General features: G+C 45.5%; 1 protein-coding gene across 1 annotated transcript in view; it reads right to left on the bottom strand.

The window, feature by feature from the left end:
- Window positions 1–20,244, bottom strand: part of heatr1 (HEAT repeat containing 1) — a 26,626-nt gene extending 6,382 nt beyond the window's left edge. Inside the window, exons 1-37 of the mRNA XM_056366596.1 lie at window positions 20,175–20,244; window positions 18,079–18,237; window positions 17,766–17,982; window positions 17,143–17,284; window positions 16,956–17,057; window positions 16,434–16,574; window positions 15,866–16,077; window positions 15,644–15,777; window positions 15,474–15,561; window positions 15,050–15,139; window positions 14,756–14,873; window positions 14,341–14,448; window positions 13,283–13,381; window positions 13,113–13,201; window positions 12,144–12,355; window positions 11,884–12,005; window positions 11,248–11,442; window positions 10,778–10,952; window positions 10,549–10,700; window positions 10,267–10,459; window positions 9,858–10,033; window positions 9,505–9,657; window positions 9,136–9,375; window positions 8,586–8,717; window positions 7,884–7,987; window positions 7,204–7,350; window positions 7,003–7,121; window positions 6,760–6,881; window positions 6,499–6,627; window positions 5,644–5,868; window positions 5,367–5,496; window positions 4,389–4,576; window positions 4,253–4,305; window positions 4,046–4,169; window positions 3,190–3,330; window positions 1,906–2,204; window positions 1,636–1,786 (exon numbers count right to left, since the gene is read on the bottom strand). Coding sequence (XP_056222571.1) covers window positions 1,636–1,786; window positions 1,906–2,204; window positions 3,190–3,330; window positions 4,046–4,169; window positions 4,253–4,305; window positions 4,389–4,576; window positions 5,367–5,496; window positions 5,644–5,868; window positions 6,499–6,627; window positions 6,760–6,881; window positions 7,003–7,121; window positions 7,204–7,350; window positions 7,884–7,987; window positions 8,586–8,717; window positions 9,136–9,375; window positions 9,505–9,657; window positions 9,858–10,033; window positions 10,267–10,459; window positions 10,549–10,700; window positions 10,778–10,952; window positions 11,248–11,442; window positions 11,884–12,005; window positions 12,144–12,355; window positions 13,113–13,201; window positions 13,283–13,381; window positions 14,341–14,448; window positions 14,756–14,873; window positions 15,050–15,139; window positions 15,474–15,561; window positions 15,644–15,777; window positions 15,866–16,077; window positions 16,434–16,574; window positions 16,956–17,057; window positions 17,143–17,284; window positions 17,766–17,982; window positions 18,079–18,220 — 5,364 coding nt within the window. The 5' untranslated portion in view covers window positions 18,221–18,237; window positions 20,175–20,244. The remainder of the gene's footprint in view (window positions 1–1,635; window positions 1,787–1,905; window positions 2,205–3,189; window positions 3,331–4,045; window positions 4,170–4,252; window positions 4,306–4,388; window positions 4,577–5,366; window positions 5,497–5,643; window positions 5,869–6,498; window positions 6,628–6,759; window positions 6,882–7,002; window positions 7,122–7,203; window positions 7,351–7,883; window positions 7,988–8,585; window positions 8,718–9,135; window positions 9,376–9,504; window positions 9,658–9,857; window positions 10,034–10,266; window positions 10,460–10,548; window positions 10,701–10,777; window positions 10,953–11,247; window positions 11,443–11,883; window positions 12,006–12,143; window positions 12,356–13,112; window positions 13,202–13,282; window positions 13,382–14,340; window positions 14,449–14,755; window positions 14,874–15,049; window positions 15,140–15,473; window positions 15,562–15,643; window positions 15,778–15,865; window positions 16,078–16,433; window positions 16,575–16,955; window positions 17,058–17,142; window positions 17,285–17,765; window positions 17,983–18,078; window positions 18,238–20,174) is intronic.
- Between the last annotated feature and the right edge of the window lie 206 nt (window positions 20,245–20,450).

The raw sequence follows: 20,450 nt of genomic DNA, 5'->3' as shown, positions 1-20,450 counted from the left end.
CTTGTTTTACTATCCCGGTGGGGACACTGACCTGAATACACACATACCCATGAGGACCTATTTCACCGTGGGGACCTAAAATGAGGTCCCCACGGGCAAACCCCTACCAATAGCTTCAAAACAGTATTTAAACATGCCCCATGCAGTTTTCTGAAAAGTCCCCAGGACACCATTTTCCAGACAAAAATGTGTGTGTGTGTGTATCTATGCGCCCCGTGAGGTCACACACAGTATTGCAGTCCCCATGAGGTTCGTTGTTCCGGTGGTGTGTGTCACTATTTGCTCGCTCTCTAGCGCCGCCGATTGATCAAAAGTAGTATTACAGTTTCATCCTATGAATCAACTCTGTGAAATGTTAAGTGTTAGACTGGTGTTTATTTAAACTCTAGCCTTTGTTTCTAGTTTATCATATACTTCTTTGAAATTGTATATATATTTTATTATATTTTATTAATACATATATATATATATATATATATATATATATTATTATTATTTTTTTTAAATACAATTGAACCTTTCTATCTTTATTGGTTGTTTTACTTACTATTTAATAATAATATTAATTAATCAATATTATATTAATAATTCAATCACATTACAACTAGTTCACTTGGCTGGGTGGGTAGGGGAGCTGGGGTGCTCATAGAAAATGATGATAATGATGAAAATGACAGAAAAAAGCAGATATACAGCTGCACCCCTTTTGGCTATCAATATTCATTGTTTGGTGGTTTGTTTTTTACTTTAAGTTGATAGTTGATATGTGACTTAATTATAACAGTTAACTACATGGTGGATACAGGTTTCTTTTTTGAACTCTTACTTTACATTCCCTTGCTGACCTTTTTCTGAATGCGTGGAATTTAAGGTTAAATCTCTTTTGCACAACATAGAAGCCCATCCATCCAAACAACCTTGCCCACCCATTCCTATATTTAAGGAGAAAACATGAGTCAATATCATCATAAAAGTGTAAAATAGTGCCAAAATATTTCACTAGGGTTGTCAGGGGTAGTAAGTCAGCAAATGAGTGAAAGTGAAATAATACGAAACAAAACTGATTATAGCAGAGAGGAAGACTTAAGAGAAGGCCAAACATATCCAAATTTTATATCCTATCTTTCATTGAATTATTCTCCCCTCTAATTCTAATTTTATAATTGTTCTCTTCTAATTCTAATTACGACCATGTTGCTGTAGCACTTGGTGAGGGTGGGCAGTAGGACCCGGGGGGGCAGCTGGGTGGCCAGGGTGCTCCTGAGGGAGGCGAGACGTACGGAGAGCTGGGCGGCAGAGGAGGAGGAGGAGGAGGAGGTCTCTACCTGCCGAGTCAGCCGACACACCTGCAGAAACAGGAAGTGTTAATGTGATGCTGATGATGACGAACCTGAGACCAGAGATCGACCCAGGACCAGGACCGGAGTCCGGACCAGGAGCAGCTTTGTCCTGACGAGGCCCAGCTGATGGATTTAGGATGAATTAAGATTTATGACCTTCAGGTGGAACACTTTTTGGATCAGGTCTAGTCTTCCTCGGGTGTGTTCAGGTGTGTTCATGTGTGTTCTGACTGACCTCTTCCTGTCACATGTTCAGGAAATACTCCACCGAGGAGGCGGGGGCGGGGCCTCTCACCTGTGATGTGGTGTCCTGCAGGTAGGGGCTGATGAAGTGAGGCAGCGTCTCTGTGACTCTCTGGAGGGCGGTGACGGCGCTCAGCAGGTAGATCTCATTGGTCAGCAGCTCCTTCCTGTCTGTCAGCGTGTGCAGCAGCGCCGGCATCAACCTGCAGGAGAGCAGACAGAACAGCAGCAGGTTATAATAATAATCATATTTATTATTATGTTATTGTGATAAGACACAGGTTTGAGTCGATGTCGTGATGCTGCTCAGGTGTATCCTCACCTGGGTAACTGTGGGATGGTGAGCGCCTTTAGCGCAGCGACCACCTCAGCGATGCAGAGCAGCGCGCTGCCCGTCACGTTCTTCTCTTCCTCCGCCAACGTGACCATCTGCACCGTCTGCAGCAGCACGGGGACGAACGCCTCCTGGTGGGCGGAGCCAAAACTGCGACAGAGCAGCTTGAGGCTGTAGAGCGCCGTCTGCCGGTTGATAGCCTGCTCCGCCTCCTCCTCCATCGCCTTACTGTGACCTTTACCCACGATGCTCAGCAGGTCTCCGATCAGCTGTAAGAGCACGGTGACCTGCAGAGACAGAATCAATTCATTTACATTAGTCATTAACGAAACTAATTAAGATTAAATATGATTTCTGATAAAAAAGAGAGAAATTCAAAGGATAAATAACGTCATGAGAAGAAGTTCATTAATGTGATTTTATTGACATTAAACATCAAGTTCTTGTTTCTAAGTTTTTACATCAAACGTTTGTTGTTAGTAATCAATTATAATTAATAATGATAGAATAGTAAACTACTAATAACAAATATCTGAGTGATGTAATTATTAATAGATTGTGTTATTGTATGTGTCACTGAAGGAGGTAATTTAATGTTATTTTACTTTATGTTACGTTGGTATTAAAGTTAAATTATTTTATTATGCTGTTTAATTGCTACTGTTATTATTTAATAACATAATAACCACATTATGTAATTGTTGTTATTTTATTAAAGTTATCTTTTGTTGTTATGTAATGTTACATCATATATTTATGCTGTAATAACATTTCTAGTAACATAATGTTGTACATTATATTATGCTGTAATGTTATTTCATGTTACACAGTAAATGCTCATTATTAAAGTTATCTAACATTATATCGTTAGCGTTAACTCGTTATCATTGTCTTGTGTTTCCCACTTTATTTTATATCACAGTAAATGATCCGTTCTTCGTCTCGTTACTATGACATCATTTCTGTTGTTATTTAAATGATGTGAAATTATTTTATTTCAATATTTGTTATTTTATGTGATGTCATCAAAAGTGATGTCACATGTTATTTAATGGAACATTGTTTTATTATTTCATTTAACAGCTGTGTGTGTGTGTGTGTGTGTGTGTGTGTGTGTGTGTGTGTGTGTGTGTGTGTGTGTCTGTGTGTGTGTATGTGTGTGTGTGTGTGTGTGTGTGTGTGGGGGTCTGTGTGTGTGTGTGTGTGTGTGTGTGTGTGTGTGTGTGTCTGTGTGTGTGTGTGTGTGTCTGTGTGTGTGTGTGTGTGTGTCACCTGTTGCTCCTCCCACTGCGTCCTATGCTGCAGTTTGTTGTTGAGCAGCTCCATGGCTTTCCTCCTGACTGACGCGAGCTGATTTCCCATCAGCCCCCTCATCACCGTGATGAAGGTATCCGTGGGCAACAAGGCGTTCACCTAGGCAACAGGAGATGAAGGTGAGACTCTTGTATTTGAGCAGCAGTTAGAGATGACGGTGGAACTCCTGGTTTTAGATCTGATCGTTTTCCTCCATGTGTTTTCTTTGTAATTTTTCCTGCCTGATAATCAATTACAGACCATTGATCGATCAATCAATCAATTAATCAATCAATCAATCTATCTATCTGGATGACAAACCTAATCTGTCTCCTCTCTGTTGCTGAGCTCATCTTCAGAACAACATCCCTCCCTGTTTATTATTGTATTATTGATCATTATGATACTGTGTGTTTAGATGTGTGAAGGTAAATATGTGAATATTTCATTACTAATATCATGTCGATGTTGTTCATCATACACACAGACAGACAGACAGACAGACAGACAGACAGACAGACAGACAGACAGACAGACAGACAGACAGACAGACAGACACACACACACACACACACACACACACACACACACACACACAGGTCAACTGTCTGTTCTGTTTCTATCATGTTTTTTCACCCAAAAAAATGTGTGAATTTTTGTCATATTTCTGTGAAGTCTCGAACGGCTAAAAAGTGTTTAGTGAGGTCATGTGACCTTTGACCTCCAAAATCGAGATACTGACAAGCTGAAAACAAAATGGCTCCTACATGAATTCTTCTTCTCAGGTTGAACATTGTGACTGTGGAAGCTGCTTATTACAACAAACTGATAGAACCTTGTCCAGGACGTCGTAGGCTTTGTTGAGCAGGACCCTCCAGAACTTGGCGGTGGGTTTGTCGGCGTTGAGCTCGGCGCAGCGAGCCACGCTGTGGATGTAGCGCAGGATCTCCTCCAGCAGCCTGAAACACACAGCAGCTGTTCACCGGGTTCTCCGTGGAACAAACGGGTTCCGGCGTCTCATTGGGCAGAACTCACAACTCACCTCTGCTGCAGCTGCTGCAGAGAATCATCCACCACGTCGCCGCCGTCTGCGACCTGCGGAGCATCACGGTTTAACGTTAACACTGTTGTGACTGTAGTTTTGTACTGTGTGTGTGGATTCAGTGAAAGGCTCCCACCTTCTGGACGAAGCTGGCCGAGCCGAGCAGCTGAGCCATGAAGGAGACGGACAGGAACTTGAAGTGTCTCAGCTCTTTGCTGCTGTGAGCCTCCACGCTGAAGATCAGCTCCTCCACCTTCTCCTCCTGCTCCTCCTCCTCCTTCTTCTTCTTGGCTCCTCGGCGGCCGGCGGCCGGCTTCACCGGAGCTGCAGAGGACGGGATCGCCTGAGTCTGAGAGCTTTATTTTGAAGGTCTGCTGCTAACGATGTTATCAGCAACTCTTTTAATTACTGATTAATGATTTTAGTCTCTAGTTGCTCCACTCTGATTTGCTGCTTTTCCCTGTCGTGTATTATGGAGCCAAACGTTTTAATTTCTTAAGTCTTGATCTTAAACTCTTAAATTTGATTGATTTTTGAAATTTCTTTGCATTGATTATTAATTTTACTTTTCTTAAATTTCAAGATCTGAAACTTAAAATATTTTTTGGAGGTGAAAAAAGGCAAATGTTTTTGTGATGAAGAGAGAAGAGAGTGTGAGACGGTTACATCTGAGTGTGTTAGAATTATTCATCACGCAGCATTTCCTGCTCATCATTTGACTGATGTTCTGAGACAGATGTTGTTGTGAGACAGATGTTGTTGTGAGACAGATGTTGTTGTGAGACAGATGTTGTGAGACAGATGTTGTTGTGAGACAGATGTTGTTGTGAGACAGATGTTGTGAGACAGATGTTGTTCTGAGACAGATGTTGTGAGACAGATGTTGTTGTGAGACAGATGTTGTGAGACAGATGTTGTGAGACAGATGTTGTTCTGAGACAGATGTTGTTCTGAGACAGATGTTGTTGTGAGACAGATGTTGTTCTGAGACAGATGTTGTGAGACAGATGTTGTTGTGAGACAGATGTTGTTCTGAGACAGATGTTGTTGTGAGACAGATGTTGTTCTGAGACAGATGTTGTTGTGAGACAGATGTTGGCTGACGGCGTCTCACCGTCGTCTCTGTCGTCCGGCAGCTGCAGCAGGAAGTGCAGGATGCTGATGAGGGAGGTGAGTTGGTCTGACACCTCGAACTGACAGCACAGAGAAATCCAGAAGTCCACGTCTCTCTCTAGAGCCGCATCCTACACACACACACACACACACACACACACACACACACACACACACACACACACACACACACAAATCAGAATTACAATACAATGCAGTGGATAAAACATAAATAGGACAGGTGTGGACAGGTGTGTGACTGAGGACAGGTGTCTCACCTTCTCGCTCACTGAGCTTCCAGGCTGCACGGCGTGCAGCTTGAACAGGAGGAGCATTAGGACCCAGAGGAAGTGGGCGGGTCCAAGCGTGGTCACCAGTTGGACGAGGACGGGCAGCCGCCGGTGATCGGGCACGTGAGGCAGGGCGTCAGCAAACACGTGCACGATCCTCGTCACCATGGCGTGCACGTGAGCTGAAGACTGACCGTCAGGGAGCTGGTGAGCCTGAGGAGGAGTGATGAAGAGGAGGGGAGTGATGAAGAGGAGGAGAAGTGATGAAGAGGAGAATGAGTGATGAAAAGGATGAGGAGTGATGAAGAGGAGGAGGAGTGATGAAGAGGGTGAGGAGTGATGAAGAGGAGGGGGAGTGATGAAGAGGAGGAGGATTGATGAAGAGGGTGAAGAGTGATGAAGAGGAGGGGGAGTGATGAAGAGGATGAGGATTGATGAAGAGGGTGAAGAGTGATGAAGAGGAGGGGGAGTGATGAAGAGGATGAGGAGTGATGAAGAGGATGAGGAGTGATGAAGAGGGTGAGGAGTGATGAAGAGGAAGAAGAGTGATGAAGAGGAGGAGGAGTGATGAAGAGGAGAATGAGTGATGAAAAGGATGAGGAGTGATGAAGAGGATGAGGAGTGATGAAGAGGGTGAGGAGTGATGAAGAGGAGGGGGAGTGATGAAGAGGAGGAGAAGTGATGAAGAGGAGAATGAGTGATGAAAAGGATGAGGAGTGATGAAGAGGAGGAGGAGTGATGAAGAGGGTGAAGAGTGATGAAGAGGAGGGGGAGTGATGAAGAGGATGAGGAGTGATGAAGAGGATGAGGAGTGATGAAGAGGCGGCGCTGCCTCCGTCTCACCTTGATCAGCGCAGGTATGACCATCTGGACCGTCTTGTCGATGACCCTGAAGCTGTAGGCGTCGTCCATGCGCAGGATGTTGGCGCCCATGAAGGTGAAGATGGGCATGATGTTGTGCAGGACCTTCTCCTGCGGGAGGACGAGGAGACACGGATCAGTTCTGCTGCACCTGAAACCCTCCAAGCTCCGCCTCTCTCACACCTGATTCAGTAAGAAGCTAAACTGAACTAACGAGTATGAAACTGAACAGGAAACACTCACAGGGAAGATGGTGGCGATGGCGCCCAGCAGCAGCAGAGCGTGGTGGTGGGTCTGCGGCATGTCGGAAGCTCGGATGCACTGAACCACGAGCTCCACGCTGAACTTATCTTCATCCAGGACATCTGCACAGAGAGGTCAGAGGTCAGAGAGGTCGGGGGGGGGGGTGAAAGAGAAAAGCTGCAACAGTTAAATTCACTCGAGTCCTGCAGGTGGACGGCGGCGGCGCCGAGCGTGGAGACCTACCCGGCCCCACGGCTCGCCCGTCGGGACACAGCTTGTGGCAGATGTTGAGCAGACAGCTGAGCAGCAGCTGTTTGGTGTACTCCATGTTGCCGTGATCCCCTGAACTCGGCTCCAGACTCCTGAGCACAGAAACACACGTCAGCTCGGACAGGATTCGCTCACCTGAGGGAACTCGCTCCGCCCACCAACACCTGGGTGTACCTGGACAGCAGAGAGAACAGGACCGGCACCAGCATCTGGGCTCTCTTCAGCTTCTTCTTGTGCTGCAGCAGCTCCAGGACCAGAGTGACTCTCTGCCACGGCACGGCGCCCCCCTCTGGACCGGCTGCACCGCTGTCCTGAGGTTTCCTGACCACACACACATCTGTTATTCCTGAAGCCATGAGATAAGACAAGACAACATAGCATAGCCTAGCCTAACGTAGCATAGCATAAGATAAGATAGCATAAGTGGAAGAGGTTTGGTAAATAACCAGTAATAGATACGAGCTAGATATAAATGATAATAAGTAAGTTGTTGAATGACTATACGTCATAATGTTAATAACATAATGGAACACTAGTGTGTAGAAACTGTGCGACTTCACCTGGTTTCCATATTAAATATTATAATATATATTATATATATTTTAATAACTGTTAACTGGAAACGACCCTGTGTTTCAAAATGTTCCCACTTCGCTGAGATGAAACTGAAATGTCTAAACGTTTGGATGATGAACTGGATCTCGAGGAGTCAGACCTCTTCAGCTCCGACTCTCTGAATAAGGTCGTTTATCTTTTAATTACATTGATGAGCAGGAATCAGAAAGTCTCTGCTGACACCGACGTGACCTCAGAGTTCATCAGTGTGAAACCTGTGGGACGTTGTGGATCTTCACCTCTGTGTCATCTTGCTCCTGCGGGTCTGCTGCACCGTCACACTCGCTCTGGGCTTCTCAGGTGGAGCCAGCTCATTGGCCACCAGCTGACCGTCAACTGCGATCTGTTAAAAAGAAGGAGGAGGAGGAGGAAGAGGAGGAGGGCTGACAGTTAACGTTAAGTGACTGAACATGCATCATGAGTCAGTGTCAACGTTACAGTAACTACAACTAATGATCATCTTCATTATTAACCTGCCAATTATTCAATTAACTTGTCAATAAAATGTCCAAAGTGACGTCTTTAAATGTCTCATTTTGTCCAACAAACCAAAGCCAAAGAAATTCATTTACTATCTTTTATGATAGAAATCCTCAAATCTGAGGAGAAAATATTTAAAACCATTTCTCAAATTAAATGGAAGATTTTTTTTTTTTTTCAGGATTATTTTTCTAGGTTTTCTTCCATCTGTATAAACAACCTTTAAGGTGTTTTTTCTGGGAAAACAAGCTTCCCATTTAAAAAAAAGATATATATATAAAATCACCTGCCTCTCGAAAAGACAAAATAAAACTTTAAAATAGATTCTGACGACAGATACAGTCTCTGTGTTTCTGTTCTTCATCACACGACATTATATCAGTGAACTTGAGCCTGTTTCAGTTTCCTGGTTCCCTGTGACGTCTCATACGTCCAGCTAAGACACGGGACTGTCTCCTCACCCCTTTAAAGACGCTGCTGATGGTGTTGGCCACCAGCGGACTCCTGCTCTCCACCAGCAGGTCGAACATCAGCGACAGCAGCTTCTGCTGCACCTTCTCGTCTCCGACGGCCGAGAAGAACGGCTTCGTGATCTGCAGAGAGGAGTGATGGCGAGGAGGCACGATGAAGAGACAACCTGAGACAAACCCACCTGATCTACAGACACTCAACTAGCCTGAACCTCTGGTTACTTCATGTCCTCTTAGATCATCTGCATCAAGAAATATTATTATCTGGATTTCAATCCACAAAGATTTAATCCAGGTTAAAAACTCAGTTTATGTCTGTTAATCCAGATCCGAAGATACATTTTAACCCTGGTTTTTTCCCTGATTATAAACCTTGTTTTATACAAGTTTATCTCTGGTTATAAACCTGGTCTCATCCCTGTAAACTTGGTTTTATTCCTTTAAATCAGGGTTTTAAACTATGTTCTGACCCCAGCTTCATACCTCCTGGTTCAAATTGGTTCAAAGTGGTTTCTTAACTGCAGCTGCAGGGGATCCTGACCTGTTCCAGAGCGCTGATCTGGCAGCTGGGGATGTCCGGGTGCGGCTGGGTCGAGGTCTTCAGAGCTCTGACGAACAGATCCAGACAGTTCCGGTCCTCGGCCAGCAGGGGGGCCGACACGTCGTTGTACTTCCCCAGGACGAGCTGCATCAGCTGGGCCTCTGCCCGCAGCGGGGTGGGGGCGTCGGGTGTCTGCTCCAGGAGCCGATCAAGAACAGGAAGCAGGGCAGACAGGACGGACTGGGGGGGGGGGGGGGGGGGGAGGACAACAGCTGTTAGATACAAGAGTCATATAAATGAAATGATGCTGTTCCCTGTTTATTTATCTTATCACATTTAACTGTACAGGTGTGTTGGCCCCGCCCCCACCTGTCCATTGACATGGCTCAGCGCTCTCAGCAGGTTGGCGGCGCTGTACGATGGACAACACGGCGTCTGGACACTGCGCAGCAGCTGCTGCATCGACGTCTGCAGCGGCTTTGCTTTACTGGACAAACACTCATCATGAAGGAAACCCAGAGCCTACACACACACACACACACACACACACACACACACACACACACACACACACACACACACACTAAAGCTTTAAACTAAAGACACAAATTATATAATTATATGAATATTTATATATTTACTTATTTGTGTTTTAGATCCAGTTTTAATCTTTAGAAATCAAATCATTATGGTTCTGATTAAACAGGTTATAAATGTCTGACCGAGCTCAGGTACGACGGGTCGGCGACGATCTCCTCCGAGGTCTTCAGAAGCTTCTCTGTGATTGGCCGGAAGGGAGAGGTGCCGGCTCCTGCTGATAGGATCTGCAGAGCGCCGAGCGCCGCTCTCCGGACCTCACGAACCGGAGAGCTGAGACAACACAGCAAGGACGGGACCACTGACACACACACACACACACACACACACACACACACACACACACACACACACACACACACACACACAGGGTTACAGTGAGCGGCCTGCATAATTTCTCTGTCTGCGCTCCAACATCAACATAACAACATAATAACATAATAATGTAATAAAAGATAATGTCTCTTTTCGTCTTCTTCTCCTCAGAGCTTCAGTCACTTCAGTAATTAAGGAGTTAAACTGTCGCTTCCTTACCGGGTGAGTCGGCGCCGGCCAGCTCCTCCAGCGTGGCGGTGGGCTGGACGCTCAGCAGAGCTCGGCCCATGTACAGCGCCTGAGTCTGCAGGACGGCGCCCACCTTCATGTCGAGCTGGTCGCCGTGGTTACTGCCATATCCCCACAGCATGCACAGGAACCTGAAGAGCATCGCCGGCTCGCGCAGGTGGACCTGGGTGACACGGAGACGGCGGTTCAGGCGATGGTTTCTCACCACGGCACAGATTTGTGTTTTTGAAGCAGAGTCTTTGATTCTCTCACCTGGACCAGGAGTTTCATCAGCTCTCTGAAGCTGCCTGCCGCCGGCCCGTCTCCGGCGCCGTTAGCAATGATGACACCAAAGAGGCGGCAGATCAGTCCCAGGTAACAGCAGGTGTTTGTGTCCAGCTTCTCCGGGTTCCACCACGCTTCAGCTGTCAGACAGAGAAGAGCGTGATCAGGTGACCTCGCAGAGACAGAGCGGGAGTCAAACGCTCAGGAGGCTCTTTACCTTTAAAGGAGGCGTCGTGACACCTGAGAGAGGGGATGAAGTCTCTGAGCAGAGAGATCAGGACGAAGCCGTACTCTCTGTCCAGGCGTTCACCTGGCCGCTGCCCACACCTGCTCAGGTACAGAGTCAGAGCCTCAGAGAAGGAGGAGGGGACGGACACCAGACGCTCAGTTTCCTGTTGAAACAAAAAAAAACATGAAGCTTTGGAAGACGTGACAGAGACACGCCCACCACGACGCCAATAATGAGACTTTGCTCATACTGGAGGGAATATAACAAAAATACCTTTCCAGTTTAACCCCTTTATTCTAGGAAGAGGTGACTTCAATGTTTGGTGTCTGATATCAGCCCGTAAATAAACTCTTACTCCCCCCACAATAGATAGTTAATGAAATAAACACAAAGGAAAAAATGACATTTCACTCTGACATCACATCAGTGTCTGAGCCGGCTGCAGATGTTCCTCTGACCTGTGCGTCGACGTCCCTGGCCTCCAGCAGGGGGGGCTCCAGCACCGTGTAGACCCTCTGAGCCGTGAGCAGGTGCTGGGTCTCGCTCAGCTCCCCCAGGCCGAGCAGCAGCGTCTGGGTCAGCACCAGGAAGGACGCCCTCTCTCTGAGGCCGGAGCCCCATTGCTGCTCCACCAGCAGCGCCAGTTTCTCCAGCTGAGGACCAGACACAGACCGTTACCTGCTGCTCATGCCACCTCACAAACACTCACCGCAGCGCCAAATGTGGATTCATCCACTGCTGAAAATAGTCCCAGACAAATGCCGTTACTGCCTTTACTCTAATGTTCATCAATATCTAAAACATCTACACATACTAAACTTAAAAATAAACTTTAAAAAAGTTGAACTGAATAGAGGCATTTGACAAATATAGCCATATCCAGTTTTCAAGGTCAATGATTTACAATGAAAGTCAGAGGTTTAAGCTCTCAGATGGTGTTTAGTTCATGTGTCTATCTGCTTCAGAGGCGGAGAAATAAAGGTTTTAGTTAGAGAAAACCTTCAGGTGTCAGGCGGCTGTGTTCAGACAGTGCTGAGACTCAGGTCTTAAAGGGTTAAAAAGTGACTGGACGGCAGCCTGAAATAAAAACTCACGGCGTCTCGTTTGGAGAAGTGCTCCATGTTGGCCAGGTTCTTGGTCAACGTGGAGACTAGACGCTGGTTGGCCAAACCCACGAAGCCGGGTTCAGAGCTTCTCTTCATCACGTCGTCCAACTCTGTGTGGACAGAACGAACAGCGAACATCAGCGTCACAGAGATCTCTCTCTCTAAAGTCCTGCTGTGGACGAGCGGCTCAGTCCAACATCGGCAAATATGAGCGGCTTTTATTGTGAAGCCGCCACAGGAAATGTTACCTTGAGCCCAGTTGAAGGTGAGCGGGTGCTGGGCGATGACAGTGGATCGGGCGACGCAGGAGGCGAGGCTGAGCTGGGCAGAGTCCGGCTCGGCGGCGGTGATCACCAGGAAGAGCAACAGCCTCCAGCCTGTTCTCTGAACGCGCTCGGCGTCCCCCTTCCCCATGCGCGGGTCGGACAGTAAACGCACCGCCTCGGTCAGCACCGGCAGCCTGAAGGAAACAACAGAGGATACATGAAGGCATCATTTACAATACTGACATAAACACTCATCATCATCACATTCAGAAATCAATAAAGTCAATGATTATTAGATATTAATACGATTTAAATCAAAGCCACTATCACAAAGTGTTTCACATAAAATAAATAAATCACAGAAACAAAAACACCATTTCTCTTGTTTAGTAAAAATGATTTTATCCTGTATCATATCATTCTTTTTGATGTATGTTACAGTATTATTGTATAATCTGAGCATTAAGGCCGAACAACTAATCCAAATATTGGATTTGGGATTTTTTTCAGCATAAATTAAATGAAAGAAGAAAATTCCAGCTGAAATCATGACTCGTATCACTACATGATTTTTCAGCATATAATTCAGCCCAAGTGCATCAATTATATATAATGATCAGGCAATTGATTAGGGATCAATAAAGTCTGATCAGGGATCAATCAAGTTCAGATAAAATATTAACAATTTGTATGAAATTTGGTCATTATTGCTGTGTGAGTTATTGCTCTAAAAGTGTTTTCTGAGGTCACTGTGACCTTTGACCTTTGACCAGCAAAATCTAACCAGTTCATCCAAGTGAACGTTTGGGCCAAATTTAAAGAATTTCGGTCGAGGCGTTACTAAGATATCTGACTGTCGCCGGGGTGGAGACATACAAACAAAATGGCCTCCACACAGTCATTTGAGTTTGCTAATGAAATGATTCAAATAATAATGATGATGTCACTGACCAGCTCTGAGCCAGCGATAGATCCTCTCTGTGCAGCAGCGACAGTAAACATGATGCCGTGTCCTCGGGGTCCAGAGCATCCAACAACAGCTGAAACAAGACAACGCACGTCACACACCATCATCTGAATCTACCTGCCTCCAGAGCCACGCCCCTCGCCACCTCACTGACCTCCAGGACTTTGAGAGCGGCTGCCACGACCTCTGGCACGTCGTCCCTCAGACGGTCCATGACGGCCTCTTTCAGGAAGGCCTCGTCCAAAGTCTGCTGCTGCTGGGGAGACACACAACGACCATGAGATGTGCTCAAAAGCTCTGGAAAACGCTGGTCAGTGGTCCTTGAGTGACATCTATTTTAAAGAAGACCTATTATAGATTTACATGCTTTAACGTTCTGAGAAGACTTCATGTTTCTTCTTCGTACTCTAGTCACCCTCTGTCTGAAACGCTCTATTAGAGCTCAGGGCTCTTTAAGGCCCCCTCCTCCTTCTGAAATTGAGCATACTGGGCTCTGATTGGTCAGCTTGCTGCCAACTACCATGGCAAAAACACCCTCCGTATGTCTTATGTAAACAAACTGTGGCGGCTTTGGTTCTACCTTATCGGTCTGTGCAAGAGTCAGATTCTGAACCAGAAGACCTGATCCACCTTCACAAGCTGGACTGCAGCGGAAAACAAGTGTACCCACTGTCAGGCAGCCAGGAGGAGGGAAATGGCAGAAATGTGGAGAGAAGTGCTGCTTCATTTGTGGACACTTCCATTTTCTCAACTGCACTCAGCTACTGTATTCCTACACACAAGCATACATACAGAGAGCAGTGTATTACACCGCTTTCTGATTCACTCAGCTGACCTGCAGCTATGATGTAATACAGAGCGCTCAGTAGGTATGCTTACGCGTAGGAATACAGTTGTTCAGTGGTTGAAAAATGTTCATTTTCACAGGAAGATAAAGAGTTGAATAATTCTACATGAAGCTTCATTTAAACAGATATTGGACTGTTTCGGTGAGTGTTTTTAAAAGTGTGTAAAACATGTTTTTTCTTGTGGCCCCGCCCACAGCAGCTCATCACTCTGCCACTCTGTCGGGTGCTGCCAGGCGGCTTTCCTAACCGAGAGCACGCTGAACAGAATCTACTGCAGTTAACGAACTGAACGTTCATCATTACCTCACACAACCCCATGTCACAAACCTGAACTGTCCCTGAAGGGGGAAAGGAAATGCTGTACCTGTGCAGAGGTGACGATGCCCATCAGATGCTCCACGGCCGAGACTCTGACCGAAGGCTGAGGGTGTTTCAGGCTGAGGAGCAGCGTCGTGTCCGAGTCGCCCAAAATCTATAGACACAAAACAAACAAAGTCTGAATTCATTCATAATATCTATACAAACTGGTTCACATGAAGACCACCACACTGACCACAGGTTCATCATTTAGCTTTGATTTGTTGATGAACATATGAATATGTTTAGTCATGTAAAAACTCATTTAAATTATACATGTCAGTTTTTGTCTTTCAATTTTATTTACTAATAACATTCAGGACATTGTGAGGAAACACACGCACACAGTCTCACACACAGTCTCACACACACACACACACACACACACACACACACACACAATGCAGTCTAGTGCACTGTACCTGGTACTTTCCACTGCTCATGGACAGAGAAAGAAACTGGTGGAAAAGATGTCTCTGCTCAGTGCTGCTGATGTCGGTCACATGACCTGCGAGGACGCCGTCCAGAGCACCACAGTATCTGACGGAGGAGAAACACACAGTGTGACTACCTTTTATTACGCTGCTTCAGACTTTGTCTCAACAATCAGGCGATAACCAAATATACAAAACAATCTGAAGCAGGACGACAGAACCTGGGGGGAAGAGGTGATCGCTGTAAAAGAATATCTCCAGATGTGTTGCAGTCGGACTCACCGGGACTCGAACAGTCGAACCAGAGGCACCAGACGTCGGTCGAGGGCAGAGGAGCTCTCAGTCTGACTCAGGTACTTGTCCAACAGCAAACTGCAGTAGCAACACGACAACACGGAGCGGGTCAGGGACCAGTTCACTCAGTATTGAGTGTATTGAATGATTTGATTCGGGGGTTAGGGTTAGGGCTAACCCTAGGACTAACCTCAGCCCGTTAGCCCTAACCTTTGCTTAAGTATTGAGGTGATTTACTGGCCCAGCTGAAGAAGATCCTTGACACATACTAATCAGTCCCTCCAGGAGTTCACAGGCTATTTTTGTGATTGTTTCGGCTAAAATACAGCAGGAAGTGTGGACAGAGAATCTAAGCCAGAGCTGTGATGTCCTGAATAAGCGTTAATGTGGATGAAGGGTGAGGGGAGTTTACCGAGCCACTGTTTGGTCCAGGCCTTTGGTGAGAGGGACAGACTTCAGGAGGGACTCCAACATGCCGAGCTCATCCGTCTCCGTCTCACCTGTGACAGAGAACAGCAGGTAAACCCTCTCTCTCTCTCTCTCTGCCCTGTGAAGAGTTTGTCATGTGGTTCCAGGTCTCACCTGAGCTGCTGGTGAACACATTGTGGATCAGGTAAGGCAGCAGGTAACGCAGCAGAGGACTGACATCATGAGCGGCTGCCATGACCTGCAGCGTGGAGACCAGCGCCGGCATCGAGCACAGACGGCCAAAAGCTCTAAACACAGGAGGAAACGCAGTCAGGTCACTACACATCCCATCAGCCACCTGGACCACGAGGGCGGCGGCAGAAACCTGGTGCCTACCTGGGTCCAGCGGCTCCCTCCTTCTGGTTCTGCAGCAGCACGATGAGGCAGCCCAGACCCTCCTTGGCCAGAACGGGCTCTTTGACTAGAGACTTGCTGATGTGCACGGAGAGGCTGTCGACCAGACTCGCCTCCATCACCACCTTCACCGCCAGCTGGCACACGATCATGTATGTGGCGGCTTTGTAGTCAGTCAGTGACGACTTCAAACCCTGGAGGGAAAACAAGGCGAACAAAGACGACAAAGTTCCGAAACGTTAGATGTCGACCACAAGCGGCCGAGCGATTATTTCATTATCAATTAACCAGCCACTGTCGTGAGTAATCGTTTCGTTGAAAAGGTCCCAGGTGACGTTTTCAAATGTCTACTAAAATTTTTCTTCTAAGATCTAAAACGATTAGACACCAGCTCTCTAATACCAACTCAGAAACTACATATCATCATTAAAACGTGGAGGTAGGAGAGAATTATCATTTAAGTGATTGATTATATTTGCTTGTGACCCTGAACTGATTGCTCTGACTGCACATGGTCATTCCTGCAGCATCATCAACATGAGCCACTCACCCTCTGGACGTACGGCAGCAGCTTGGCAATGATGGTGTCGGACACGTTGTCCACGGCGTCCAGAGCGGGGACGATGGTGGAGGCGTAAAAGGAGAAGGTCACTCTGAGCTGGGAGCAGCTTCCAGAGTGTCCCGAATACGCCTGAAAAGAAGCAGAAGAAGTTTCAAACAGGTTCTTCCTGAGCTCCAGGGTCGTGTCCCAGAATCACCTCCTGCACTCAGACTAGCTCCAGGTCACTTCCTGTTTATCCAGAGTCAGAGAAGATATGAACCACTGGTGTGACAGTTTGTCATAATTGCTGTGAAGTCTTGACTTATGGCTATAAAGTGTTTTGTGAGGTCAAACTGACCTTGAACTTTGACCTTTGACCACCAAAGCCTAATCAGTTTGTCCTTGAGTCTGAGTGAACATTTGTGCCTAATTCAAAGAGATTCCCTTGAGGGGTTATAGGAATAAAAACAAGATTTGCGCTTATAGGACCCCCCCCCACAACCCTGACAGAGAGCGCCACCCTGGGTTTACCTGGATGGACTTGGTCACCATGGTGCAGATGAAGTCCATGAAGCTCAGGTCTGTGTAGCAGTGGGTGATCAGGGTCCCTCTGGACAACGGCACGCCGGGTTTCTACAGGAACGACAAAAACAAGACGTGAGTGCCGCAGAAACCGAGATAACCGTGAACGGCGTGAGTCTGTGCGGCGGCGTCCCACCTGCAGGCAGTGAAGCCAGTTCCAGCGGCTGGTGGCGTCTTTGATCTTGAGGAGCTGCAGGACTCGGACGAACACGTTGGTGTCGTGGTACGGCAGAGCGCAGGCCAGCAGGCTGTCGACATTGTACAGCTGGACGTGGAAGCTGCGGCGCAAACACAACGTGAGACACCTGGGACATCTAATGTCCTGACCTGAGAGAGGCCGTCAATCAAACCGCACCATCTACATACACACAAACATTCGGTGCTGACGCAACGTCACTCTCAGGACAAAATGATGCTTTAACATTTTACTTTGACAAATTCAAGTCGTGCACCTTTTAAAAAAACGTACACTGAGCTCTCAGAGGACAAACGTTTCCACAGAAAACTGTAATAAAAATATTGATTTTAATATTATTTTCCACTTTTTTTCTTCAAATAATTTTTTCATTCAACTTCCGTCCTGATCATAACGACCAATTATTGAATGATTTTCAGGGTTTGAACCCTTTAAATGCCGGTTTGTTGTTCACAAAAATTTATCATTTTTATTTTATTAGGGCTCAGTGGATGTTTGATTATCATCAATATTGATCTTGCTACATTAGCAGTGGTGATTTTGCTGTGGTGAGAGCGGCGTACCGGTGAACCAGCCACTCGATGCACTTGTGTGCCGGTTTGAGGAGGAAGTACGGGGAGAGACGGGTGAGGAAGAGCGAGATGCCGGCGTCCAGCTTCTCATTGACCTCTTTGGACTGGACGCTGCGCTCCAGAGTCAGCGAGGCCTGGCTGAACAGAGTGTCCTGGAACTCCAACAACGCCGGCTCGATTCCCAGCAGCTCCTCCAGCCCTGTGCAGCCTGGGGGGGGGGTCATCACAAGATGGTCAGCGAGTAAAAGGGATTGTAAAAGGTTAACTTAGGTACAAAGACCAGGATCTGGTGGACGCGACTCACCGAGGGCATAGAAGGTGCTTCTGTCCATGGACGCTGCATCTTTGGGGTCAAAGAGCAGCGAGGCTACCTCTCTGCGAGTCAGCAGGTTGGGGTCGCTCTGAGGGAGCGCCAGCCTCTTCAGCTGGTGAGCCAATGACGTCATGGCGAAGGTTTCTTGATCTGATGGAGACACAAACATTCCACGACCACATTACTCTCATTTCTTTTACCTTTGACTGTGGCTGTAACAGTCCAGTTGTTCCCCTCACATCAGCGCTGGCTGCACCCAGCGTGGACAGGCGAGTCGAGGGCCGCAGCTAACAATTATTTTCATCATCAATTCATCATTTTGTCCATAAAACAGCGAAAAACACCCAGAATAATTTTACACAGGCCAAATGTCTCTGTCTAATGTCTTATTTTTTCCGACCCTCTGCCGAAAAACCCAAAATATTTTCAGGTGACCATCAAATATTTGAAGGATTTTCTGTTTCTGTTTTATATATTGGGGTTTTAAACAATTCATTACACAAAAAAAGACATTTGTAGACAAGAAAATCAGCTTTAAAGAAAATAAGACCAAAATTAAGGTCATACATACAGATTAGTCCAGGTTTGGCACTGAATCTTAAATGACAAATCATTAATCTAGAAGCTGAAGATGTTTACTGTCAGGGGGGAATGTGACGGTGGGATTTGGGTGAGTGGAACATTTGTTATATTTACTTTTAGTATCTGAACTGTCTTTAAATATTCTGGCGTTCAGATGATGAAACTGGGATGATGTGTTTAAGTTTACATGGATTCCTTAATTAGTCTTAATTCTGTTTGTTCTCTCTGTGATTTATCAGAATCTGGTTTATCACCACGTAGGTTTTCAACATACAAGGAATTTGCTTTGGTGTTTTGGTGCATGACAACAAACATAGTAAGAAGAAGAAAAATCTAGGCAAGATCAAAACAAGCAAATACAGCAGGTCAGGTACCTTACATATAAAAAGAAAAATCTAACAATAAAATATTTTCAATAAAAAAAATTAAGAAATATTACACAAAGATCTAAAAATATACAATGCAAATATGTAAATTATTGTGAACGATGAATGTTGACGATCTGAAAGTTGGATTGTGAAAAACATAAAGTCTTTCATTTTTAACCAATTTTCTAAAATCATAAAATCAAGCATCACAGGAGAGGGACGGATGTACTGAATATCACACAGCTGTGATTCCGTCAAAGACAATTATTAATATTGTTTTATATTGTTTTACACAACACTTCTACAAGCGTCATATTAGTTAAATAAGCAACAACACATAATGTTTGTTTATTTTATCATTTATTTGGCCACGTCAACACAAAATTGGAACTAAGTGTTCTATAAAATATGTCATACTATAGGATATAAACAGCATCCTGGCTCTGGTTTATATGCATGATACAATAATAAAAAGGCTGTTTTGACGATGAGAGCTGAAATAAATCTTGACTTCTTCAACTGGAAATAACAGAATCACTTCAGGGTTAAGGAGCAAATGTGCAGGTAACTTAAGCATGTCGACTTTCCTGCTCCTCCCACCGTAACAACAACGTGGTCACAGGCACAAAACATGCCAAGCATTTATTACAAAAGAATAAACAACGATGGTTGGATCATTTATCGCTGAAATATATTACAGCCGAATTAAAAAGCGGATCTTTGTGGTTAACCAAACGCATTAAGATCACTTGTGTGTGCAGCGTGTTGTTTCTGATAAACAAGGAAATATTAAACGTCAGTTTTTTCAGTGCGGTTCGGCAGGTAAATTAGTTCCAAGGTATAAAATGATCCGGATATCGATGTTGACTGTTGTGCTGTATTCAGATTATAATCCACTGTAGTAACCGGAGTCAGAGAGCACTCTACATATATTAAATGTACAGGGACAGCTTGTTTATTTCTAATTAACTTGTTAACTAGTTGTAGCAGTATGGATGTTAGCTAGTTCAGCTAACTACTGAAACATCCGCGGGGAAAAGAAATGTCTCAACCAACGATATAAAAGGTACAAATCGGAACAGTATGAAAACATTCAGAGAAGAATAAATATAAAAACTTAAAACTAATAACTCATACCTGTTTCTGTGACTCTACAAACACGTTGTTGGTGGATGAAACGACCTCGTTGATGAAAGTTCTACTTCCGGTTCACGACAGTTTCAATCTGTATCGAGATGTGTAACTGCCGCCGACTTCCGTTGTCGCCCGTTGGCTTTTCTAACTGAAGTTTTTACCTTTGGATGATAATAATAATAATAAAGACCGGTGTATGAAGTTGATGCTGGTCAATTCAACTGATCGTTTAAAGTTTCATCTATACTGTTCTGTGGTTAGTTCACTGTCTGTAATAAC

The sequence above is a fragment of the Seriola aureovittata genome, chromosome 21, assembly GCF_021018895.1.
Source record: "Seriola aureovittata isolate HTS-2021-v1 ecotype China chromosome 21, ASM2101889v1, whole genome shotgun sequence".
NCBI classification, from domain to species: domain Eukaryota; kingdom Metazoa; phylum Chordata; class Actinopteri; order Carangiformes; family Carangidae; genus Seriola; species Seriola aureovittata.
Note: the sequence above shows the minus strand (reverse complement) of the source record. Positions and strands in the feature narration are given on the sequence as shown.